Source organism: Gymnogyps californianus, chromosome 12 (genome assembly GCF_018139145.2).
Source record: "Gymnogyps californianus isolate 813 chromosome 12, ASM1813914v2, whole genome shotgun sequence".
NCBI lineage: Eukaryota > Metazoa > Chordata > Aves > Accipitriformes > Cathartidae > Gymnogyps > Gymnogyps californianus.
This window is the reverse complement of record NC_059482.1, coordinates 12048076-12075290: the sequence shown is the minus strand read 5'-3', so window position 1 is coordinate 12075290 and position 27215 is coordinate 12048076. Positions and strand designations below refer to the sequence as shown.

At 37.2% G+C, this 27215-nt stretch overlaps 1 protein-coding gene across 1 annotated transcript in view; it reads right to left on the bottom strand.

The window, feature by feature from the left end:
* Positions 1 to 1008: 1008 nt before the first annotated feature.
* RHPN2 (rhophilin Rho GTPase binding protein 2) overlaps positions 1009 to 27215 on the bottom strand; it is a 31304-nt gene continuing 5097 nt past the window's right edge. The window contains exons 2-15 of the mRNA XM_050904325.1: positions 21363 to 21478; positions 17443 to 17571; positions 14394 to 14469; positions 13293 to 13370; positions 12443 to 12567; positions 11336 to 11502; positions 8819 to 9006; positions 7784 to 7940; positions 7187 to 7306; positions 6893 to 7087; positions 6038 to 6114; positions 5101 to 5247; positions 4067 to 4222; positions 1009 to 2785 (exon numbers count right to left, since the gene is read on the bottom strand). Coding sequence (XP_050760282.1) covers positions 2534 to 2785; positions 4067 to 4222; positions 5101 to 5247; positions 6038 to 6114; positions 6893 to 7087; positions 7187 to 7306; positions 7784 to 7940; positions 8819 to 9006; positions 11336 to 11502; positions 12443 to 12567; positions 13293 to 13370; positions 14394 to 14469; positions 17443 to 17571; positions 21363 to 21478 — 1983 coding nt within the window. The 3' untranslated portion in view covers positions 1009 to 2533. The remainder of the gene's footprint in view (positions 2786 to 4066; positions 4223 to 5100; positions 5248 to 6037; positions 6115 to 6892; positions 7088 to 7186; positions 7307 to 7783; positions 7941 to 8818; positions 9007 to 11335; positions 11503 to 12442; positions 12568 to 13292; positions 13371 to 14393; positions 14470 to 17442; positions 17572 to 21362; positions 21479 to 27215) is intronic.

Sequence of the window (27215 nt, the reverse complement as noted above, 5' to 3'; positions counted from 1 at the left end):
TGTAACAAATCTCATCCAACGGTTAGCGTGGACAGCAGATAAACCTGTTATTTATATTGATTCCGTACTTGGGATGAAAATACACTTACAATTTGGGCATAAATATTTAATTTACTGAGTAATAAACATCAGAATTTCCAGAAGTACAGAACAAGATACTACTTTCTGACAACTAGGGAATGCTTAAGCTTCTTTATACATCTGTTTGGTTAGATTTTATTCCCTCTCTCTCAGACTTTGTCACTTTGCTATGGAGACTGGATTTCACATCTAAAGGTATGTGGCTATTGATGTTGCATGGCAAACACCTTTTTACTACTTCAAATGGCCATCTGCTCAGTGCATTAAATAAAGTTCAATTAAAATAGTAACAATTAGTACTAACGGAGTTATAGCCTGAACTACTAATCTATTGCAAACCTTTATTTTTAGGGCTTTATAGTAGCCCTATACATCCTTGTGGATAGAAACTTCTTACAAATATTCCTGTGGTCTGAGCAAGAACGTAACTTGCTGTGAAACTAGTATTTGCCTCAAGTTAGCTGTCGGCTACCACTCAGTGTAGAATGAGTCTTTAATTAGCTGACAAAATACTAAGTATGTATTTGTATGGCACTTGAGAAGCCCAAATTTTGACTTGAATTGGGGCGGGGGGCTGTGTCTTTAAATAAAAAAAGACCCCCATCCCACCCTTTCCTCAAGGACTAGTGACTGTGATGATGGGAATGGAAAGGCAGTTAATCATGCAGCTAAGGGGGAAAATATTTGCAGGAAGACTATCATAGTGGGCTAAGAGAAATAAAGAGCTGGAAGGGTGATGCATTTGACTTTGCTAAAGACTTCATTAGCTGGATAGTAATTTTAGCCATACATGCAAAGTAAATCTCTTCTGTATGGAATATTCTATGGCAGGGTCTTGTGTATCAGTATATGACTGCTGCTGCTTGAGTGTCTAAAAAGTGCTACTACAAATACACATGAAGAATAACTAAGGATAGGTGAGTCACAAGTAATTTACAACTTCTTTTTTATGTAACCTTTATAGGGAAACTCTAGAAATATGTTAACGCTCTTTGTAAGGAAGCAAGTTTTAGACTATAATTTATAAGTTCCTGTATTATACAATATAAGCTTTTAAGAAAGACAGTTTCTGAGATCTTTGTAAGCAACATTACAGAAACAGGCAAGAGGTATGCCAGCAGTAAATAGTGAAAACCTGTAAATTATGCTGTATCATCCAAGCTGTAGCAGAATCAAAAAGCTACTAGTTAAATGGCAGCATCTGATTTTTATTCTTAAATAAGTGTCATCAACATATTTACACCTATTACGTAAGAAACTAAAAATAAATGACAACTTTAAAGTTTACACCCAGACGCAAACTTTCCCCTTAAGTTTTGAGTATCAAACAGCATGTATCTACTCTGTAGATGGCAATGTTAACTAACACTACAGTGTTAGCAATTTTCAATTACTTTCAATTTCAGAAAATAGAAGAATCTCAAAGAAATGCTCACAGAGTTTTTTTTTGTCTCCCTCCTTAATATATATAGCCAATACTTGCTCATTAATTGTTCCAAGGGGAGGAGGAGGATTTTATATCTATTTGTTTGTTTTACTTGGAGTGACAGTAAATAAATATTCTGCCACTTAGACTCACAAGTACTTCTTTTCTCATACTTTAAAGCATCACAATTTATGTACTCTGACAATATACTGGAATATGTCAGTTTTGATATTTGTTCCACAGCTATCAATTTTATCAAGACTAATAAGATACAAGTCTTTTGGTAAGTAGGTTAAATAATTTCAAGTTTGGAATAAAGCCTGTTTTTAACAACTGAATCGGCAAGCATTTAAAATGTAACCTAGATCAGAAAAAGAGCAGAGTAAAAGCCTTTTGTAGTTCAGAAGATCTTTTGACTTCTAAGCCTTCTAATTCTCTTCCAGAATTAAATTAACTATTCAGTAGAATACACCCAGTACTCTCAGAAAGAGAATGTCTATGCATAAAAACCACAACTATATGACACTGCCCCTTGGTGCAAGGCTAGTTTCTCTGAATAACGTTATTCTCTCTCACCTGTGGTTTGTTAAGATAATTCTTTAAAGTAGTGTGAAGTGATTTATTATTGACTCTAAACTTTGACAGCAAAATCATGCTTTAATGTGTCCCCTATTATTTTGCATGCAGCATCAAGTTTGTAATAAATAACTCCCCTCTATCATAGTTATAAAAAATTAGTCATGATACTGTATTTTGAAATTCCAAAGAATCCAGTCCTTCTGTAAGCAATTTTATCATCTACATCTTGTTATTGCATACCTCCCAAACCACTTCATTCTAACCTTCAAATATTTAAGTCTTACAGTTTTTGCCAGCCTCTGACTTTCATAGTGGCTCAATACACCGTAAATGAAGTCAATGGCATTTGTCTGAATTTATACACGCGTATATATAAAGATAAAATCGATCAATTTTTTATATACATTTTAAAGAAAAATGTTATCTTAACAGATCCTTCTGAAAGATTCAGTACAATGAACTTTCTGTATTCAGAAGTGTGAAGGGAGAAAGCTTCTTCTTAATCTGAGAACTTCCAGCCACAGCTGAAGGAAGGCAGAGGGTGCTTGCAGCTTTCTGTCTATTTTTAGTTCCCCAACTTAGAAAAGGCAGTTTCAGAGGCGCTTTCTTGGTCTGATCAATCTTATCCTCTTCCATGGCTAAACAGATTAAGGAGTACGTCTTCTGCATTCCCACAGAATAAGTTGCACTCTTACTATGCTGTAGGAAAAAGAGAAGCATTATAAGAATCAGTCACCCAAAATGGGTCAAAATTTTGAAAATAACAAAAGGTTACTGTGCAAATAGTTTTCCAGGGCAGACTACAGCAAGCTTTCTGTGCTAATGACATATTAACTGAACATTAGGCCCTTCAGAGCGCTGCGATTCTGGTATTTTGCCCATGTAGACTCAAGGGTATACTATGCAAAGCATAAAGGGGCTCATGAATCTTTTCCATGGGTTGTGTTATAGTTAGCATTTACTGGCTTCTAGCATAACTACGCGATACATACACTAACATCTCTACAAAGCTTAAGTATGTAGTTCTTGCACAAATCTCTGAAGGGGAGTCTTTTTGCTGTCTTTGGACAGGTTCCATGTTGATTGCAACTATGACAACAAGAGCTACTGTGGGACATTCTTTGGGATACCTGAAAGGCACAGCCTTCTCTGTCTTATCTTAGCTGTGTCCTGAAGCAATTTGATTATATTCTAGCCTTTTGTTTCCGGTAGCAGTTTGGAACGGCAGGTGTGCAATTCCTTATTTTCAATAAGGAAAATCAACTTCTTAAACAAAAGAGGAAAACCTAACAGCAGTAAGAGCACCTTGATCACTTCTAAGGCAACAATACTTCAGTGCCTAAGCTTGCCAGGGAATGTTAGAAGCATGAAGCAGTAGATTTAGCTGAACTACAGGTTCTCTCATACTACAAATAAGTTTAAGTTATTTAGAGCTTAACATTTTTTAATCTTGTGATCATTCTTCCTTAGTCTAAAGCTTCTACAGCAACTTAGTAACTGGCTAGACCGTTAAAGTCCACCAAAATAAAAAATACATACATTAATCCATGATCTAATACAAAAGTCATGGATCATTTACGTTAACAGTGCATAGAAAATAAGCATGTAGTCTTGGATGTTCTATTTCATTCCACTATTGTTTCATTGTGGCTTTTCCAATATTTTCATCCTCTGGGACAGGTTAGGGGAAAATAAGATATGCCCTGGAATTTATAATGCAATTAATCTAAATAGCTCCACTACAAAAAAACCTCACCACCCAACCGTTCTTATGCGCACAGACTATACTTTAGCTTGCTAAGTCATGATGATTTAAACAGTCTGTTTAAAACTGAACACATGCCTGAATGCTTTATATATTCACTGGTGGAGTGGGATAGCTGACTACATGAAAGTAAACATTAATCAGGGACTGAAGCCAGGAAAGTGAAAAAACTCTCACATATCCAATCTGCAAAACATATTTGCCTCATTACAAACCATAGATGCCGCTGTATCCTGGCAACTGATAACCTCAATCTCAATGGGCTGCTCTCCCATGCTTTTGAATTTTTCCAGCACCTCATTCACTCCAAGCCACTTGCAATCCACGCCACCAACTGAAACAATGTAGTCACCTTCTTTTAGGCCCATCGACTGTCAAAAAATTTTGCAAAGGTTATTATCTGGAATTATAAAGATGCGTAAAATGTTTTTGTCATCATACACTATCTGCCCTAAAGGCATTTCCCTCTCAGATGCTGTAAAACCATTGTCTAGCCAGACACGTGGAACAAAAGTGTGTACATAACATAGAAACACACAACTTTTTCAAGTACACAAATTACCTATTTAAGTTACCATTGATAAATGTGATTCTGGCATACTCAAATGTTGGCTCTTTTTATGTCCTTTTCACTTTTCTCCTTAAGTAAATGAAACCTGTTTTTTGCCACCCTATTGTCCCCCATGAGATATTTTCTCCAGTTTTTACTTCTATTTCTTCCATATTTTTATTTGTACTTCTGTGGTTGCTTCTCCCTTTCCTATAGCTAAACTGTGCTCAGCTCTGCGTGCTGCTTTATCCCTTTGTTTTTTCCCCCCAAACGAACAACATATCAGAAGCCAATAATATGTTCTTTCCCTTCTTTTTCCTTGGGCACATGCTACTTTGCTTTCCCTTCCTGATCCTCATCCTTATTGTTGTTGCTACTTTCTAAAGCCTTTATCCCTTCCAACTTCCTGAATTAGATGGGGAATAACATTTGCTTTTATTATTTGGGAATTTTTATCTATTAAGTGTGAACAGAGGAAGAAATCAACTCTAGTTTAATGTGATGTCAGGGATACGGATACTCTAACATCTAAGGTGTATATAGCACTGAAAACATGTTCAGATTATATGAATTGACTATACTGATGTATAGTAGAACTCAATAAATACTCTATACACCAGTATGAACAAGCTAAAGTTACATTTAAAAGACTGTAATGCTAGAGTCTGGAGATTGTTAATATTGCACCAATGTACTTACCGCTGCAGAACAAACCGGATCAAGACAATAAATCTGTACTGGCGAACCTCCTTTAAGACTGAATCCTAGCTCTCCTGCTTCATGGTGGATGCGAATGGTACGTGGAGCCGTCCATCTCTGCTTGGCTGAGAACACTGTCAGCGGGCCCTGGAGGTAGCATAGCAGCAGGCACATTATGGTTTACTGTCATTCCTAAGTAAGCATTTCTATTTTTTTAAGTTATAATGCTTTAAGCTCATCTTATGTACATTTTAGTCAGGTTAACTTTCAGCTACTTCCATTGACATGGAACACTGAGTTTTATTCCAGAAGTTTAAGATGTCCCCTGAAGTGCTCAGCCCTACTTCATGACTCTTCAGGTGATAGTTCAAACAAAGTGGGATAAGAGCAACTGCCAAGTTGTTCCGAGATCTCTGTTAAGGTGTGCAGAATCTTTTGGCTGCAGCAGGCTCTAAGGTCCTGTATTACTCCATTTTGGAGGAGAGAAATTGATTCATGAAACAGTGCATATTCTGATCCTAACGGCAACTCCCAGTTCCCTTTGCCCACCAATACACACAGAGCCACCTGAAAGACTGGTTTTGTAGCATCCAACGTTACACATTCTGCATGCCCATCTCCAAGTACTACACGTTTCTCCCCGCCTTTAAGTTGTATGCAATTATCCATTGAAACTTCATGGGACTTTCATGAAGGTTATCAAGAGTGCATGCTGTGCAAAGCCATGTACAAATGGCACTTTTATTCTTTACTAGTCTCAAGTTGACTTATACCTCTGAAGCTAGGAGTGATCTCTCCAATAACTTCTGAAAAAAACCCAGTTACTACAGGATCATTTTTTCAGGCTAAAAGACTTGTGTCCCTTCCCCCACATTAGAGTGAATTTCTGCTTGCTAGCAAAATGACAGAGGTTGCTCGGCATTAGCATGTTACGTACCAGCCTGTGAAAGAAGTCTTTAACTTTCACCTTGGAAAACTGAGGAGCGATTGTTTCTATTTTGTGCTCCGTTTTAGCTAAAACAAAAAGAAAAACAAATTCATTTTCTCTCAAGTATTAGTTAAAAGACATACAAATTTATTTTTCTTGCATTCCAAGCTAGATAGAAATTTCTCCTAAATTCTTACCAGGCTGTAGAAAAACTAATTTTTGTGGAAATCTGTAAGACAAATATCTGAATCACCTTAAAAATATCTTCAGAGCTCACAGTATCAATACAGAAAACTCAAAACAATCCATCCAAACAAAACTATGCCATTCTCCTCTTTAATTTATTTTTCTATGAGAAATACTTAAAATCAGCGCTCGTTCTTTCCCACTGCTTCCAAAGAGGAAAGAGTTGGATGAGCTGGACTAAGGTAGGAAGAACCAATAGCAGTCAAATTGAGTTAACAATTTAGACCAGTATAAGAGTTGTGCTACAAGAAACAGTTATTAGTTTTCCCCCGTATGATTTTAGCTTTTAAAGTTTCCTCATTTTTTCTAGCTCACAAGATAGTCACCAAAAAAAGCCAAATTCTAAATAATAACCATTGTTATCTACCCCAGAAAATTATGTGGCCAGAGACAGAAACACTGCAAAGCAGCTGTAACAAAATACATTTATCTGTGATTGAGGAAACATGCAAGGAATCTGAACTCAAATGTACAGTATATAACTTGTACATTATTTATATTATGTATGGATGCATATTATATATGTATACATATATATATATAAAATAAAGGCATATCCTCATGAAAGCATATACATGTATGGTTAGATACCCTTTATTTCTAGCTGTGTACACTTACAAAGGATATCTGGAGCCTGAATTAGACTGAGAAAGTCATCTTCTGTCTCTTGCTGAGCATATTTGAGAAGTGAGCGCTTGTGTGCGGCTGCCAGAACCTCCTGAAGAACATCAATGTTTCGAAGCTTTTTGCACAGACCACACACTCTTAGAGCTTCTTCATGGTAAACAATGGCTTTGCGTAAATGCGCTTTCCCTGAAAAAAAAATTAGAAACTGTTGGTTGTCATCCACAGACAATAAATACAAGGTAATTTTCAAATTCTATCTAGTAGCTGGGTGAAACTGGCAGTTACCTAATTGTTTTCTCTGAACTTTGTCCTTTAAAACGGTAAGAACCATCAGTCCTTCAGGCATGTAGTCATACAACTGGGACAAGGCTTTCTCCTGCTGATCTTCATCATCACCAGACTGCACTGTAATAATTGATATAGAACATTAACCATTACACACCTCTTGGTGCCCTGTTCCTTTAGGTGTATTGTTATGTAGTTATTACTACCTTCTCTCCAAATGCAGTCAAATATTTTTAGACATATATACATTGATGGGAATTTCAAGTTTTTAGGACTTCTATCAGTTTTATCATCTGCACTATGCAAGTAATACTTACATGCCAGAACATATTGACAAGAATTGAACAATTTAGTAGCATATAATGGATAAAATATTTCTTTTGTTTCTGCAAAAGTTAGTTTATTGAACTTTCACATTCTTCTGTAAAGGATAAAAAAAGCATGACCTCATATCTGAATGGGAAAATGGCCACAAATTAACATATATTGACACTCCAAAGTTCCTGGCTTCTAGTCTTATTCATAGACCAAATTATAACTGTTTATGTGTTTATTATTGTTATTTATATGAATATATAGAAAATGTATGATTCTTACATTCATGGTCACACAGAATGGTGGCAATGAAGTAATGCGCCAGAGCTTTGTAATGGTCTGACTTTATTTGAGCCAGTTTAGACCAGGAATAGGGGATATTCTCTTTCACTGGTTCCTGATTCATTGCAGTGTTAACCAGCATGTAAACCTCTCCCACCTAAAATAAAGCACAGAATTGAAGTACGAAAATTTAACGTTAGTTATTATGAGCTCAACTAAGGGATATTATATTCAGCCTTAAGATAATTTCATGTGCATCACATCAAAGAGGGGAAGAAGAAAAAAAAAAAGATTGTTAGAAAGGGTTGGAAATAAGTTTTGAGAAAATTTGAAATTCCATCTCTGATTTTTCCCTTACAAGAAAAGTGAATCAATTTTGTACAAGAACAGATGGACTAAGTCAGTCAATCTATACGGCTTCAGAGTTCAATAAAACCACCATATAATCAACAGGTTTTAATTTACAAATACATCTCATTGGGTTAATTCAGCTGAGAAAAAGGGTGAAGCACATTACCTACAAACAGTAGGTTTGTGCTTCACTTCTGAAACTGTGGAGTCATATCTAGCCTTAAGTTTGCGTAGTTTAGTTAAAACTGGGCTACTCTGCTGTATGCAGAGGAAATAAAATAGCTTTTCAAGCAGTGAATGCTGCTTTAATGGATCAAACAACTCCACCTGACAGAATCCAAAAATCTTTTCCCTGCAGCTGATCAATCCTATAGATAAGTCAGGGTGGCTTTACAGGGTTGGTAGGAAAGGCTTTGCCCATTTATCTAGTATGAAACCAATCATATGTCTGCTACTCTGAAATGGCTCAGAAAGCACATTCATATCCTATTTGCGTTTTTATCTTCTGAAAGGTTGTGATTCTCATTGTAGCTTGTGAGCTGTCCCTTGTTACTCTTGGTTTTCAGTAATGGTTGTTAACATTTAGGTTTAATAAATTCTGTTAATATTACTAGAGGCTATAGCTAGTAACACAGCACTGTAAACAGTTATTTTAAAGACTAAATTTTAAGTCTCATATTTTACCTTGGCAACTTCCTGTGTCATTTTCACTAGTGTGAAAAACTCATTGCGTATTCCAGGAAGACCAATCTGCTCAAAAACACACTCTTGAGCTTGTGCAAGCATCATTTTTACTAGTACATTCAGCATAGCTGGGCTCATATCATAACTTGGTGTGTGAGTAAAGGTCTCCTTTAAGTAGCTTAGGACTCCTGAAATTACAAAATGGTTTTGTCAGCATTACAAAGAGAGAAACAAGTGAACTTAATTCTAGCATGTACCATAATAATTAAGATTGAAAGCATACTTTCTAGTATTGCACTACAGCAATCTGAAGGGATTCTTAGTACACATGAAATTAAACTGACCTACAGGTTTTGCTTTGCATTCCCATCAAACATCTCCAGGCACAGTTCTCAAAATTACAATTCAGAGGAGCAACAGAAGCTGCAAGTTTTAAGGACAATACCTTCAGATTTGCTTATAACAGTTCTTGTGATTGACCATAAAGCTGTGCTGAACTGAATGTCACTTGTATATGGGAGTGGTAGGCTAGGGCTTATACATAGGACAAGAAAGAAAAATAAATCTATGCAACTATAAGGAGGCAACAATAGAACCCCTTGGATGGAAGGAAAAAAACACAAACGTATAAACTTAATTAATTATGAATCTCCTTTTCAGATGCTGCTAAGTGCATTGTGTCCCCCAATGAAAGCTCAGTTCCACCCCTGTAAGTAAACTAGAACAGTATATTTAATAGGGTAAAATTAGATTCTGCTCTAGACATTTAACACCAAAATTATTAATCATTTCTATCATTTATCAAATTAAAACCAAACACTAACTGTAGTGCAAATATGAAGTAACAGTTTCATGGATGGAAGCATAACCTTCAGCACGCACGTCATCCAACTGGTTTAGTGACTTCTACTAGCCTGCTAATTGCTGATAATACTACAAAAGTGTAACGATAAGACCTCTGCTTTTTAAGTGTCCCAGCTTCTGTAATCTTACTTCTTGCCACTACATTCAGTTCTGGCCATGTGCTGTATTTTCCTACTACCAGTTTCTGAGATTTTTCATTTTGTGTTACACTTGTATCTTTTACCTTATTAATATGCCCTTACACAAATCTGAATTAGGGCCATCTCTGCCTTTTTGCACCAAAAAAACCCAACCCCAAACTTGCCAGGCACATCCCAAGTACTGATGGAGTGCCCTACTGAAAGGAACTGAAAGTACAGAGGGGAAAAAAAAATATTTTTTTTTTTTTGTTCTCAACATATTTCTGCTTATGCAGTAAGCGTATACACACCAAGAGCTTTGTTGAGGATAAACTCTGTGCAACATTTTCCATTCAACACAGAGAAACGGTTAACACATGCTCTATATCATGTCTCTACCAATATAATGAACAGTATTACAGAGCCATGCACAGGTACAATGAAATGCCTCCTGAGCACATTGCTTTGGGGCCCTGCAAAGGTACCGCGGTAGCAAATGATGCATTTCAATTTGTGAATTAATTCTCTTCTGCAAATACACTGAAGTGAAAAGCAGTGATCTTTTTTATGTGCAAAATGGAAGGAACAGCAGCAAAATGGAGAAATTTCTCAAGTACTGACATTTCTTTTAGATTAAATACAAAGGTTGAAAAACAATTTATTTAATAAATGCATGAAGAAATACTATCAAATTTTTTGATAGCTATGTATTCAAAAGAGGGGTTTTATGACAATCCAACTCTGTCGTCCACAGTTTGTAGCTGATAAAGCTACCCATACAGTGGAAACCAATAGCCACAGATTGTTAGTGCAGAAATAAATCTTACAGTACATATTAATTACATAGGTCACGTCTTTAAGCATTACGTGTAACACAGATGACATTCACAAAAAATTAGAAAATCTACTTGAAAAAAACAAAACAAAAGCTTCTATATCATGTTAGTTCAAGGGATATGATTCCCTTTATTAGAATTTATATTTTTCTTTGCTTGGGACAGAGATTGATTATTTTGAACCCATTTGCCTTTGGAATCTATAGAAAATATTAGTCAACTTCCAGTGAATCGCAAATTTCACCAGAGAACACAGTAAGATTAATTTTGCAGAGACCATATGGAAAACTAGGTTTTAAGCCCTTTATCAACCGTTCAAATTGTTTCTTGTACAGATTTTACACCACTGTAATATCACTGAAGTAAAAGCAGCTATGTTGGTGAAACAAAGAATGAACAATGAAGCAGTTAACATTAGGGCTGTTACTCAGACCTTTGAACTGCAGTTCATTAATCGTTAACCACAGTATTCACTGTCTTTATCTGCATGTTCAGACTACAGTTCCAGGTTTTGAACTAAAGCTTCATCTCAGCTCTTCACTAGGCTTCTTGAATTTCCCTAGTCCTCCTTTTTTGTGTAATGAAGTCAGTGGGAAATGCAGAAATCTGCAGGATGTCAGGATGAGATTAGGAACATTTGCATAAAGACGAATAAAGAAATATTTGCAAAATATTTCCCAATATTTTTAAATTTGTACCTGCAGCTCTCTGAAAAGCATCAACAGCATTTTCAAGTCCAGCCTGGGTCTGACGATTGCATCTTGTTCCAATCTGGGTGTAGAGGGCTCCAATGTTGAATAAAATACTAGCTTTTTCAAGCAACAGATTTTGCTGACACACTGGGACACCTGTGAAGGAATCATACCTTGGGAAACAAGTATTAGAAGAAGTGTTAAGATTAGCAGAGTCCATTGAAACAACAGATATTTTCATTCTGTTTTTCCAAAAGAGCAGTAGAATTCTTAATGATTGTTCCACTACAGTGAAAATGAAGGTGAATAGAAATACCATTATGTACTGCAAGGACAATCTAAGTGCTGCAAGCCACAGAATGGCTTTATTTGAGGCTTAGTTTTCAGCAGGTTTTACAGCAGTGCCTCCATAAGCATATTATATCTAAGTCAAAAGTGCCTATAAAACATCACAGACGCTGAGAGTATACTGGGGAAGTATCCATATGTGCTGCTATGTTCTCGTACTTAGACGTTGCCAAAGATCAACTATTGGCATGGTCAGATCCTCTATAGCTTGTATTTTAAAGTTTCTTCTTGCAGTTATGACTAGAAATTTAACAGTTCCTCTTGGCTGCATGGTAGTCATCTTTTTTCATCAAAAAAATAAAAATTCTGAATTCAGAGTCAAACTTTGCTCATAGATGTAGTAAACACTCCACTATAATAAATTAAGTCACTCCTCCTCTCTTCTGGCCCAAATGCTCTTCTTAACAAACTGAAGGAGGGGAATTAAGGTCTGACCCATTCCCCATCTGCTTTGTGCACCAAGGTTCAGTGTCCAGGAAACACATGCAGTTGTCCAAAATGAAGATTATTTTCTCTCTTTTTCCCTTGTGCTAACCTGTAGCCCAAATCATAATCTAGCCAATGGCTTCACTCTAAGCATGAAAAGGGTGTAGTGTATTCAGGTTTACTCTTAATGTCAATTTTTTTTTTTTAGCAACACACACTGCAGGGAGTGGGGGGGAGAAACACACTGACATGCTCAATTTAAACAGAAGACAGTTAATGATTAACAGTGTTCTGAAAAAAAAAAAAAAAGACAAAAGACAACACGAACTACACACTTACCATGTAAATAAAACTCCCATATGCCTGGTGGGTGGGAAAAATCTGTTTTCTACATAACCAAGTTGAAGGAAATAGCTTATCAACATCTCAATGCCAGCTTCATCTCGGCTAGGAGTGCGGCAGGCCTTAAAACACAATAGATTAAAATAAAGTGTATTCTGTTGAGTTACAGGATGAATACTGAAACACCAAGGATAAAGCTCTGCTTCCTTTGGACTTCTGCATATCATAGAAATGTGTGGAATCTGAGAACGGTAAGCTTAAGGCCATATGGGTGCATTCCAAATAAGAGTTTTTCAGCTGCACAGAAGCAGCACATAACCTTTAAGGAAGCAAAGAGGATCTGTTTGGCAAGTCTCAGAGTTAATTAAGGAAGCAAAAGGGATCTCTTTGGCAAGTCTCAGAGTTAACGAAATAAAGATTGTAGGTATTTTATGAAAGCTACAAAGAAAGTTTGTTTCTAGTATAATACAGGAAACAAACAATATTTAGAAATAACCACCATTCTAATACAATCTTTTGCCAGATGCATTCACTTCAACACTCTTCCTGCTAAATTTAAAATACTTTAAAGTGAAAAAGTAGGTAAGACAAATCTTAGATTTACAAGATTTACAAAGTTGTGTCAATAGCTTAATCACTTTGCCTAACTTCATTCTTTTCTTCACTTATTCTTTACTCAGATTGTAAAGCTCTTGGACAATGGAGATTCACGTTCCATATCTCAGAAACTGAGTCAATAAGAACATGGTAAGTTATAAGTAATAGTGGTGTATTCTGATTCCATACAAATGTTGTTATTTACAACTGTAGATTAAAAGACCTCATGGTACACCATACTTGAACTTACTTGTCTCAGATCCATGAGATCTGCTATTTCATCTTCATACTCAGAACTGTCTTCACTATAATGTTCCAGAATAAAGTCCTTAAAAAAAAAAAAAAGGTAAAAAATTGGAATATCTAAAATTAACCTGAACTATTCTTTTTTTTCTGCAGTTGCAAACAGTACAAAATTGATTCAGTTGTGATTTGCATGGTGTCTACTCCCTTCCAGTGAATAGTACAGTAACATATCGCAATGACACTACAAAAAGACAACAGAACTAATAATTTGCTTTGATATCTGAGACAAGAAATTTCAGTCTGATGTAAAGGAACCAAACACCTATTACATCAACTCCATTGGGTTTTAAAACAACAACATTTAGTGGTCTTGAAAGGGACAAATGAACCCTGTTAGCTAAAATAACAAGGGAATCAAATGACCATAAGAACTTGTTAACAGAAAAAAAGAGACTGCCAAATTCTTGTCAGCTATATTAGGGCAATCCTACTTAAATTAACAAAGCTGCAATGGCATAAAGTGGTACCATAATCTGACCATGGCGATTAACCTACAGAAGTAAAAGCGGAGACAAACGCTACAGTGATATAAGATGGTTTACCATGAGATAAAATCTACGTTGCACAATACACAGTAGTCCAAACAACACAGAAGGTGGCTCATATAGCCAGCAAAGTATATTAGCCAACAAACAAGCAGTGTTAACACTGCTTCCCAACTGAGCTAGCTTGGTTAGTGCAAGTTGGAGTATCACTGCATTATGCTGATTAAAACCTTCATTACTACTTCCTTTCACACTTAGAGTAGTAATCAATAGTCTTATTGGAACCAAAAACTGTAGAAGGAATTTTTATTCAATTTCGTTTAATGCTACTGTCTCCAAAGTGGGATTTCTTATAACATCTTCTGACTCCTTGTCCTAGTTAGATATGAGCAACGACCCAAATAATTGGTGGTTAATTTTTAACGCACTGTGATCTCAGGTTTAGGGCAAATAAAACAAAAAATAATTTGTACATAAATTACTTCTGCTTCTTTAAACAAATCTGAAATGGAAGTTATTTCTGTTAACTATTCATTCTGAAATGTGTCTCTGAAATTTACCTTGAGGGGGAGTGTAAAGTCTACTTCTTTGGTTTCCTTCAGGCCAAGAGGTACCAAGGGAATGCTGAAAGTCTCTCTATGGAAAAAACAAAAAGATTCAGAAATATTTGTTTTCTGTTTGTCTGTTGATAAGATAATTACTTTCATTTCATTTGATGACAGGAAGTCTGTATGCTGATAGATAAAACGTACATAGTTTATAACAGTTCTTTCCTGCCCAAGAAAGTCTGCTTAATGGCCTGTGACTCCTCAAGAATAGAGTGAAGAAAGCTACTTGCCTGCGCTTGCTTTTTTTTTTTTTTTTTCATTTGAGCCTATTTTCCTTCAAGGAAAGAAAAGGAGACTCTCAAAGACTGGCTTACTGCAATTTAGCTCAACCTTTATATACCTGCACAAGTTATATGGACAGAAAACAGCTCCACAGCTGCTAGGAGATCTGCCATGGTAAGAGCTGTGGTAATTATCAATAGTTATCATCAGTATTTTACATGCTACCAATGGTTTCATACGTAGAAGTGATGTGTGTCTAACACAGGGAAAAGCAGGGCCAAAGTATACCAACTTTAACAGTGAAAGGTCTAAGAGTAGGAAGTCTGAGAACTACTTAGTTTCTAGACAATGCTAGGTGTTAACCTCTAAACAAGTCAGCCTCTAAAATATCAAAGGGCAATAAGCATGAGAACTGTGACTTAAAAAAATCTGATCCTCAAGAGAATGCACATCTGTATCATGGACTTAAACCCAGATCATATTAGTAAACAACACTAGCTAATAAGACTATTATGAATTGAAGAGCACCATTTATCCCTCAAAAGCTACATATATTGCTCTTACACTAAGCATATTACCCAATTATAAAAAAGAAAGATCATAATTGCTTCCAGATACATCGTTTGCTGAGTAGGTTTAACGGATCAGTATCAGGCAACTATAAGGTTTATCTAATATTTTCGTTTTTCCTGAAAACAACTGATTGAGTGTCAAATCATTGTTTAGAGCATTCCATTACCCACTACAAAATCCCACAGGTGTGATTCATTTATGGTCTTATCAGCAAAGCCAGCAAAATCACTTTCTTACTGGTGAAAATTCCATCTCGGGAAGGTGGGAGTAGGAATGCAGCTTCCTCAGCAGAGGAAGAGTCCTGAAACTGGTTGGCACGATCCAGAAAGTGGCTCTGCTAGCTTGAAAAGGACTGCCAGGATACAGAGCCAAAACACCATTGCAGGTAGTGCAAATGATCCGATTTCTCATGAGGCTTTTAGGAGAAACCACAACACTTTTACAACAGATTATATCAAGACTTTTCCCCCAAAAGGAAGTGAGACATGCAAAAGAAACACCAACTTACTGATTTAATTAGTTCTAGTACCACCCACAGTCCCTTTTAGACACCAGCATTTGTCATTCAAAGGAACTGAATTTCTATTTTAAGTTTCTAAGGAGCCACACCCATGGAATCAACATCATGGGGGCATTGAACAGTTAGGGAGGTGATCCTGCATTCCCAGAACTGAGTAGCAATAGCGTCACGCTTCTCAATCCAGCTGAGACGTGTGCAAGTACTGGGAAGGCCAACCCTTCAGATTGGTGTAACACAATACAGTGTAACGCAGTAATGTGGGTGTGACCTCATGTTGATGACTATATGCACAACAGATTCAGAGAGCAACTATTAATAGCTATTTGCTATTAAAGGCTGGAGAGCAGTTACAGAGGGAGTGAATCATTTTAGCTGATGGAACAGAAAAAGCATTCAGAGCTTAGAATGAACAGCATCAGAAAGGTAAAATACCATTCAAAACACATTGGGGAAGTAGGATCAGGAAAGAATAAAAAGCATACTACTGTCCAGCCGCAAGGCTTCTACCTGCCTTGGGGCCTGACCTACTGCTCACCCTTCATTGAGAATCCACATATTTTTAGTATTCTTTAGCTAAAAGAAAGAAAAGTACTTCTGGAGTCTTGCTCTCATTCCCACAGCCATAACTTTCATACTGCTCTCTATGCTTACATGCATCTATGAAGACTGGTAAAACCTTGAACGTAAAACATTTTCAGATCAAATAGTTGTCAAAGTTTGCCATGGGGGTGGAGGGCAAGAACTTTAGCACAAGTTCTTTTTGAGAAAAATGAAACATAGGTATTTTGCATCAGGTCAGCTTTCAGTTGAAAGACATCCCGCTGGAAAAGTGCTTAGTCCCTCTACATTAAGAATTCCTTGTAGTCCACCTGGAAGTTAACACCTAACTGAGAATAGTGCTACAAGGGACCCTAAATTACACCCCCCTCATATGAAGTGTTTCGATTTGTGTCTTGAGCTGCTAATGTTAATCAAATAGTAAACGTTTAGTTTTAGGAGCAACAAGACATCTAACTGATACAGACATCATTGCAGTATTCAGGCAATGAATAATCTTTAACTTTGAAGTTTTATCTTTGAGGAATCCATTGCAATTTGAAGTTTAGTGTGCTCTTGACAGTTGGAAAAATATCTTGGAAAAAGTCCAACTTCATCTACTAAAAATTTCTCTGTTTTAGCCAGCTAATTTACGGATTTCTATCACTGAAGTGCACACCTTAAAGATTACCTCAAGTTTACTTTGCACTCCAAATCAGTGTTCTACTTCTATTCTCCAGCTAAAGAGAGGAGTGTTGTATGCACTGCATTTGAGAACAGATATTATATCACTAGGTTTGCTCACTCCAGAATGCACTGAGCCAATTAGCCATTCTAGTACTGGAAATTCTGCTAGGTGCCATGTGTCTCCCCATATAGCCCCAAGAGCTTTCAATTCTCGCAATACTCTCCTCCACAAAGGATCTCCGTATCTAAGGATTAGTGGTACATACCTTTCCCAAGTGAAAGACAAATATGCAGACTAACCCTTAGTCAACAAATCTACCATCAAATATGTTCTCTTCCTATCAAGCTCTCTGTTCTTTCACGTAATTATTGTCCAGCATTCACATTCACCTAGAAACAATTTTGTTTCCAAGGGTAAACAGAAGATCTGTTAATAATTGAGTAACTTAGCTTTATACTTACTCTGTATTTTGATAAACTTCTACTGAGATATTAAGTCCTTCCAATTCCTCCTTTAAGATCTGCAGGTCTGAGTTTACGAAACTCAGTTCCAGTAGTACCTGCTCTCGTACTTTGTTGTTGGTGGTTGCTCTGCAGAAAGAGAGAGACATATAATTTTTTTATTGCTGAGGAAAAGGTTTTGTACATAAGCTTGGCTGACCCCCTTGCTAGCGTTCTCAGCATTTTTAAGATTTTTTTTTTATCTCCTTAAGAGATGATACAAGACCTCATGTTTCAGAATTTATTAGGTTTTTCTGTCAAGAGAGAGCCTGGCATAGTTTCCAGATAACAGCACGCAGACACATAGAAGGTTTGCTATGTGCTAAATTTTTTTGTGTGATGAAGGGTCAAGCTTATTTTCAGATACATTAATCCACAAAACTAAAGCATCTTAAACAGAATCACTATCCTATTTTTGGATTATGTGATCTTTTCCTAGAGGATAATATGAGGGTGGAGGTGGGGGGAGTCAGGAGGTATTTTTTCAAAAGAGACTTCCCCACTTTATAAATTGAATAATGATCTGTTGAGGCTTCTGATCTTAAGAATAAAAGAAAACAACTTTCCCATAAAACTGTTACTACAGAATGTTTTACAACCAAATATACAGGTAGAAAGATCTTTCTTTTTAATACAATACAATTTTCTCTATAATTTTATTTTGTCGGATGCAAATAGGATTTTTTTGTTTGCTTGTTTCCTTTGCCATTTATATATTTACATGACAACATTTTGAACTGCTAGCATAGTGGATGTTAGTATTTAGCCCCCCACAGCACTTCTGTGTGATTTCTTATTTGTGTATTTCAGGATATTATATCACTATTTCTAACCTGATTCTCCATACAGTATTACTGTTTTCAAGAGACTTAAACTGTTATCTATAACCACAGGTATGAGTTTAACATAAAAGGCCTTGATCCATATCCAGACTTAAGATATTGTACCCCTATATTAGAGAGTCCAAATCATTAGACAATAACAAACTTATTTTAAGTTTGCAGCATTTTGCATTTACCTTTATTTTAAGATAAAATTCACCTTCATAAATATTTATGAACAAGCCTCTCATACCTCTAGGCTCCACTTGGAACCATCCTCCAGTTTTATGGAGCACCTTGGTGAAGAACTAGTTATTCCAAGGCTAAAATTCTAAGCTTGTATGTCATATTATAAATATGCATTACCTGTGAATTTTCTATGCTGTACTTTATTGAATACCCAAGATTGCTTAAATTAAGCAATGTTAACATCTGCTGCCTGCATAAGCTAAACTGGACACAAATATCAGGTGGAGTGGATCATCCTTGATAAAGGCAGCACCACATAGATAACTGGGCGAACTTTGATGCTACCAGCAATTTAATTACGATGTTACTAAGGCTCCATGTTTGGTCTAGCTTACCATCCTCCACAGGAGGAATTCTAGCATCTTTTTCAGAAACCCCAGTGTTCCATCCAGGTGAACTTCTCTAATATGGGTATATTGCTCTCAACATCATTGCCAGTTTAGAGTTAATTACTCTGAATTCAGTTTTAACTCGGAACTTCCAGAACAAAACACAATGAAAAGGAGAGGGTGACTTTCAGAAGTTCTAAAAACAAAAGTCTTTGCACTATATGGATCATTTGTTTCAAGCCTAGCGTTTACTTCCAGCCAAAAGTAAAGAAATGCGCATTTCCAGTTTTTTCTCAAGTCCTATTGCAAGAGGCTCCTTGTGGACAGCAATTGGTTTGCTTTTTTTAGAACCTGATGAAATGCAAATAGAATCTGAAAACATAAAGCTTGTTTATTTATGTTTTTCCTTAGGAGACTGTAAATACGTCTAGTCATGTGAACTATCTAGTGGTCAGGTTACTTTTAAAATTGCTTCTTTCAAAGAACTAGCAAGTTTTAATAGTCTAACAGGTGTAAAGTCATTTTAGATTTCTAATAACTTAGAAATAAGTCTGATCCTCTACTCATCAAACAGGCTTAGTTCCCACTCTTGTCAATAGCAATTTCAGTATTTCAGCAGTTAATATTGGTATCAGGAGCCGAACTTTAGGACATCTTTAGGTTGAATGTTAGAGTAACCAGTGTTCACATTAGATATTACTCATCTCTTTAGCCTTTCCAAAACACTCCTGAGTTGGCATGCAGAAACATCTACTGAATGAACAGTGTTCAGTTTCAAGAGCAGATATAAGAATTTTGCTATGCGTACAAAAGGTAAGAAAAGACCCTAAGTCTTACTCCGTAAGTCAATTACCAGAAAACAAAGCAAAATGAAGTCAGTCACAGAGGCTAAAACTATATAAGCTTTGGACCTATCACCTCTCTTGCCAAGAGTGGAGATAAAGGCAGGTGACAGGCAAAGGGCAACCTATCAATTAATGGCAAGTTTAAGAAAAGTGAATTTATCCAAGCATTTTCACTTCTCTAAGGGAAGCATATTGACTAGATTTTTGTTCTTGGAGATCCATTGTTGCTCCAGTTGCAGAGAAACAGACACTATAGGAGACTATTGCAGATGAGTACTGGGGAAATTTTCAGTTCTTCTGTGTAAGAGGGATGGATTGTTGGAAAGCTACAGGACTGTTTGTTAAGCAGTTAGTCACAGGATATAATAGCCTCAAGCCAGGGTCAACATAAGTGTCCCGGTTTCGGCTGGCATAGAGTTAATTCTTTTCCTAGTAGCTGGTACAGTGCTGTGTTTTGGATTTAGTGTGAGAATGATGTTGATAACACACTGATGTTTTAGTTGTTGCTAAGTAGCACTTATCTTAAGTCAAGGATTTTTCCAGTTTCCCATGCTCTGCCAGCAAGCAGGTGTGCAAGAAGCTGGGAGGGAGCACAGCCAGGACAGCTGACCCCAACTAGCCAAAGGGGTATTCCATACCATAGAACATCATGCCCAGTATATAAACTGGGGGGAGTTGGCTGGGAGGGGTGGATCGCTGCTCTGGCATCAGTCAGCGGGTGGTGAGCAATTGCATTGTGCATCACTGGTTTTGGTTTTTTTTTTTAGCTTTTTTTTCCCCTCTTCTTTTTTTTTTGTTATATTCCTTTTCATTACTATTCTTATTAATTTTCATTATTATTATTGTTAGTATGATATTTTACTTTAGTTATTAAACTGTTCTTATCTCAACCCACGAGTTTTACCTTCTTTCCCAATTCTCCTCCCCATCCCACTGGGAGCGGGGGGGGGAGTGAGGGAGCAGCTGCGTGGTGCTTAGCTGCTGACTGGAGTTAAACCACGACAATTAGGCTATTCCTATGGGGACAGCCACGTAAGAAACTGTGTCTTAAAAAAAAATTTCATAGACAAAATATAACAGATAAAGGGCAAAGACTCTTCCAGTTACCTCAAACTGTAGGAGAATTTGGTGGCAACCGTAACCCAGCTCAAATTAGATGTGCGCTACCCTGCTACTCCTATATCACTACTACGTGGAATAAATAAGGCAACTGATGGTCCTTTCCACTGTGGAGCACAGATCTAAAGGATCTTGGAAAAAGCAACAGCATAGTGACAATACCTTTATTTGATTTAAGGTGTAAAAAGGACTTATTACAATATTCAGCAAGGTTCACTTGCCATTATCACCAGCAATAACGCTGATCAAACAGAGCAACATAAGATAGTCTAACATTCAGCTCATTTGCTACAACATAGCAGCTTTGAAAGTGCACTTTATAGCAGGTTATGACTCTATAGAGCTACAGCATTAAAAAAACTTCAGGGAGATTCACAAAGCATCCAGCAGTAATTTATGCAGCATGTTAGGGGAGCAGTTAGGCAGACTGGGAAAAAGCAATAGCTAAGAGACTTTTAAAAAATTTAAAAAAAAAAATTTTTTTGCTCAGGCAAGAGAACTAGGAAGTCATGACATACCTTAAAAGATTTTCAGCACCAGCTCTCATTCTTACTGCTCTTAAGATCTGTTGGTTTAGGACAGCTCTTTGATTTTGCAGTTTGCTTCGACCAGTCTCAGCAAGAGGATTACATCCCTGGAATTAAGGAAACAAGGTTTTTTGTTGCTGTTGGAAGAGACTGAAAAGGGAGTAACACTGAATTTGAATGAACTTTAATGGCATGGGTTCTGTATGAATACAAATCTACATTGACATCAATGATGAATGACTGACAGCGTTTCTTTTATCAAACTTGGTCATTAAAAGCAAAAGAGACACCATGACCAAAGTATTTGACATTAAAATCCAGGCAGAAAATACTTGTTTTAAAGCTTATGTACACGTGTGAGCCAGTCTGTTCTCCCCTAAAAATCTTTCAAAGCTATTTTCCAATTACAACCAAATTTGACAGAGTGTTGTTCATTTTCTACAGGTTTCATAAAAACAGTAGCTGGCAAGGCAGTAACTCCTATCAAAGCTTCTGATTAACCTTTGCAAAATACCAGAGTTCCATACTGGGATATATGCAGCCTTGAAATACAACTCTAGCAAAAACAGGCTTTGGTGGCACCACTGCTCACAGTTTTAAGAACCTTTCTAAGGATCTCTGCTCTTGTTCCTTCTGGTGCTCGGACCTTCAATACAATTCCTACCCCTCCTCCCCTAGGTTCCTCTCTTTACATCTCAAACTTATTTTTGGCACAATACTGCTTATCTGCACAGCTCTTCTTCACACTCAGGAAATGCTCTCGGATCTTTAAGTCTACCCTGCCCTAACCCAACAGCACCTTTGCATACTGCACCAAAAATGTGAAATATGAATAAGCTTTGTAATTTATTTCATCTGTATATGTTCACAGTGCCAGATACAATGATTTATCCACCCATTAGTTTTTCTTGTTACCTGTTGGCCAAACAAAGATTATATATTGATAGCTCAGTATCAAGTAAGATGGGAAATGGAATAATATGAGATGGGATAAGATGGAATATGGAATAACAGAGCTTGACAGGGTAAGATGATAATTATACCTTCAGATACTCATCAAATTAAGCCCTTAAAAAGTAAAGCATGAAATTCAGAATTCACAAGAATGCTCCTGTGTACCTGCAAACCCTACACAAGCACAAGACTCAAACTACTGCAACCTGTGTTTGAGCAGGACTGAGCCATTGTATTCTGGTGAGCACTGATAAGCTAAAACTGTTATAGATGAATAGGACTGCATGTTTGTCTTTTTTTGTTTGAGGGAAACACAATCTTAACACCTTTTTTAAATAGGTTAGAAGTTTCACTTCCACTTTTTTATTCTTTGCCCCTGCCCCTCCCCTTTTTTTAAAGTATCAAATGTCTTTGAATATTAATATTCATTTATAGCCAACCAGCACATCCCCGCAGCCTTAACTACTGATTCTGAAGCAAGTAAGACCACTTTGTTTTAAAGCTTACCCTTAAATAAAGCATGTCCTTTTGAGTGGCCTTGCTGGGTGTCATTACAAAGCTTATCAGGGTCCTACTGGATCATGCATTACACAAGGAGGAAGCTCAGACCAGTCTGATACAAGTCTTTCTTCAAGTACTCCAGCCACTAAATTATGCACTATTTTGGACCTCTCCCTCTTAGTTCTGGCTAGAAAAATCTGGGTTTGATATAACAGCATTTAAAAGTCTCTCAACGAGCTCTAATTATGAGTGGTCAGGCAATGACATACCAGCACAACAAAAGCAAGTATTTAAATAGAACATGAGGTTCTAATCATCTACTTGAAGTTCAGTTCTTATTTGGGTTGGCAAGTGAAAGCAAATTTACTTGACAATAGAGAAACGAGCTGATCAATTCAGATTACACTAGTTCAACTGAGAAAGCACATAGCCTAATATTGTTAATTTTAAATCTCTAGTTTGAAAAGTTTGTAATAAATAGGTAAAATGACAGGAAGCTTGTGCAAACATCTTCAGAAGCACCGTTTGCCAGATAACTTGAAAAAACCACACCACATTGAATTACTCTTATTGCAGAAATGTTTCTGCATTGAAATACCAATTACAGCAGAAGCCCAAAACTTGGGCGTGCAGTATATACTCTCTTCGTTGAGAAAGCACTGGCAGCAAGCACAATACACAGAAGATGAACTTCTTACTGGAGAGGATATGCACATGTAGCAAACTCATTCATTCATCTCAGATTAAAAGTAGTCCTTTAACTACCAAATACTTCATGCTCCTTTACACACATTTATACACAGAGACGTAAGCAAGGCACACTTAAAGGTACAACATGGTCTTGTACCCACAAGTTGCTTTCTGCTCTTAGCCTGTTGCTTTTTCTGGGCTGCCGCTGTTTTTCCTACTTTGCTTCTTCTTCACTTTGTGTTGTATAACCTTTCTCTACTACTGGTATTCAAAGTTTTCTCTCCTTCCATTCTATCCATGCCATTTTTCATTTGAATCTTGCCAATTATTTCCTCTTGGTTTTTGCATTCAGTTTGAATTCTTGATTCTCATCTTGGGCCTGTCATCTCTATATCCCTGTATAGGTCTGTGATGCTTTCTTCCAACTTCTTTCTCAACCACTTAGTCCAAGCATCCTTCCTAAACATACCCTTGCCTTGCCCTTGTCTTCATTTTCTCTGTAAAGCTGCAGCTTCTTTCCAGAACTCCCTGCCCTTCCTGTGTGCCAAGCAAGTTTCATGACATCATTCAAATACTTCTTTACAGCTCTACTTCTGGGAAGTTTTTCAGGAAGATCAACTGCCTGATTCCCAAGCCCATGAAGCTCAGTAGAAGTGGTGTGTTTATTTCAGTGGACCTTTGATCAAGCTCCAGCCCAGAAATCAAACAAGCTCCCATTGAACGATGAGTGCAAAACTGCAATGACCTTAAACTCTGTGCAAAGAGAAAAAGTGGCAGAGATGTTTCCCTGCATTTCAGGACCAGCCACTAATCTCTGCATGAAGCTTTAATGCAAAAACAGCCCTGGGGCCTAAGAGGACAAGGCACTGATAGACTGAAGTATCTGTATCACCTCCAGTGTGCCTGGAAGTGCTGCACTTTTGTCTCCTTGATTAAAGGCTTCTTGTGGATAGAGGAGTCTGTTTTCAGGATAGGCTCACCTGCTGCAAGCATATACGTCCCATTTATTTTCAAGGCCTATAAGGAACTCGTATTTTACCTTTTGGAAAACGTTGCTTTTTACATCTCCTGCAGAAGGGATGGGGACACTCAGCTAGTTTGTGTTCATTTGCAGACTTAAACTCTTTATAGTAATCAGGATGCCAGAGAACTGATGGGTAGGAGTCTGCATAGAGGACAGTGAAAATAACCAATATCTGAAAAAAACCATGAGAAATACACAATCTGGGGAAGATCCCCCTTGTATAAAGCACAAATTTTGTGTACTAAAAAGTTGTTTAGCAGACAGGTCCAAGAAAGTGCTTAATTTTGTTTTCCTCCAGGCAGAAGATCCCTTTCCCAGACAGCATTTATACTTGGTTCACATTTGGACAATCCCAAGAACGTTAATGTTCAGTTCATTACAATATCTGGCAGCCAAACTTCCCAGCGGTTTCCACACCTACTGTTTCATTTCTCGTCAACAGGATGCTAGATGCTTCATTTAATTACTGTTTATTTCTTTGCCGAGCCAAGACAACTTGGAGAATGAACTGGATTTTACCCTGGCTTATACACTATCAGTAAAATTATTAATTAAATAGCAACAAAAGAATGGTTATTACAAAGGAAGTTGCAAAAATGACCAAGAATGGAGTATGATTTAAGCTTTCATTGCATCATTAGGGGGGGGGGGGGGGAAGACAAGTAAATTGAGTAACTTTGCTGTGAAGACAATTCAAATAGTAAACTCAGCTATCAGTTTTAGAGCCTTTTTTCCCCTCAGAGCATAGCTGCACTTCATAAAGAAGCGTTTAAAGTGCTTAAATATTATTATCCTTAGCTCCTGAACCAATTAAAACCTAGAGTTCAGCTAGCTAGTTACTTTATTTCTTCCTGCTTGGTTGAATAGCATTGTTGAACTGCAGAATCAGGAAGGTGGTATGTTTTTAATATACCATCATCAGAGGCAAGACCTGCACAAGAGTTACAGATTCTTGCCGTATGTCATTTATGTACCTAGTCAGGTAACATCTTGAAAGAAACAGACACTGATATTATACAAATAAACATGCGCCTCCTGATGAAGGCTGGCCTGTGCAGGGCCTGCACGTTTGACAGCAATCCTCTGACTAATTAATGGGGCATGCTGACAGATTCCAATGGGATTGCGGCTCATCTCCTGTTAGAATTAATGCCTGAGCTTAGGTGGCAGGATATCCCACTGGGTTTTATTTTTAAGTTTATAAACGTTATCCCACACACACACTTATTTGGCAAACAGTTGTATTATGAATGCCTGTGGGATCTCAGTGTGACGCTGTCTCTGTCACACCAGGCACAGCCAGCTCAACAGCAGGAGCTCAAGCAGAGCTAGGAAGCAGCTGACTGACCGTTCAGGACTCATGTGGGATTTTGGGGAGATTTTATTCTACGGATTACATGGGGGCAGAAAGGGTAGCTAGGCATGCCTGTAGTCAGGTACTCCAGGTTAACTATGGATGAACAGTATCTTGCCTCTGTACAAGGCACCAGTGCTTACCTCCCATCTGAAGGAGCCTTAAAATCCCCCAGGCTAAGGAGTATAGGCAGTATCTTTGTGGTTTTCCAAGTTTAGGCTCTAGGCCTTGAGAAATTACCTACCACAGAGGGAAGACAGCTGTCAAAAGTATGGGTCCCAAATAAAGAAGCAGTTGTATTTGGATGCCAGGAAGTTCTTTCTTCAAGACAGAAGTACTTTTTAATATCAGAAATCCAGTTGTGATGGACAAAAATCATGACTGTTTGCCAAACAATGAGTAATCGCAGTAAGCATTTGAAATTAACATAAATATGATTTATGAAGTAGTGGTTTGAACTTTTAAGATGAGCCACACACTGTCTGAAGGTGACACAGAGTTGAAACTGGGTGTGCCCTCTTACTTCAAATAAAACATTCCTTTCCAGCCAGTGCAACCTGTGCTGCTTGTCAAGCCCAGTAGTGTACGCAAATGGCCATATCCTCCAGATATTTAAACGTGTACGTAATTTAACTTATGCACATAACTTCTTTGGCTATAATAGCAATTGTAGTAAACAGCATGATTCACATCAGTATTTCTAGAACTGATCCTAAGTCCTGCTAAGTTATTATGTTTATTTCCTTACCTTCTTCCACTACTATAATTAAAGTTTCTCTTTGCATGTTTCTACTACTTCAATTTTGAAATTTTAGCTATATACTGCAAGTCTGTCAATAGTAGAAGTTTTATCTTAGTTAAAAAAAAAAGGGGGGGGGGCGGGGGAGGAGGAAGATCTGGTCTTCCAGAGCCTGGTCTACTTGTGCCATGAACAAGTATTTTACAGTTCTAAGTGTCTGGCCCCAAAGATTAATATAAAGTTTTAGAACTAATTATTGTATTAAATTCCAAATACTTATTTTCTATACAATATTCCATCTTGTCACACTGCTCACTAAGCAAAATGAAAATTAGTATTTCGTCAGAGATGTCTGTCTCTTGACTAACAAAGTTTCAGATGATTCTTAGTTTCACATGAAGGCCTACTTTCAGTTTTAGGTTTTATGAATTTGTATATAATGAGTGGATATGGCATGACAGGGAGGTATGAATCATGGCAACATTGTTTCTGTCCCGCCAGACAAGTAGAAAGAGAACAAATGGGCAAATACATACTCCTGTGTGAATGCTAATGTTGATGGTTGCCTGGCTACTAATGACT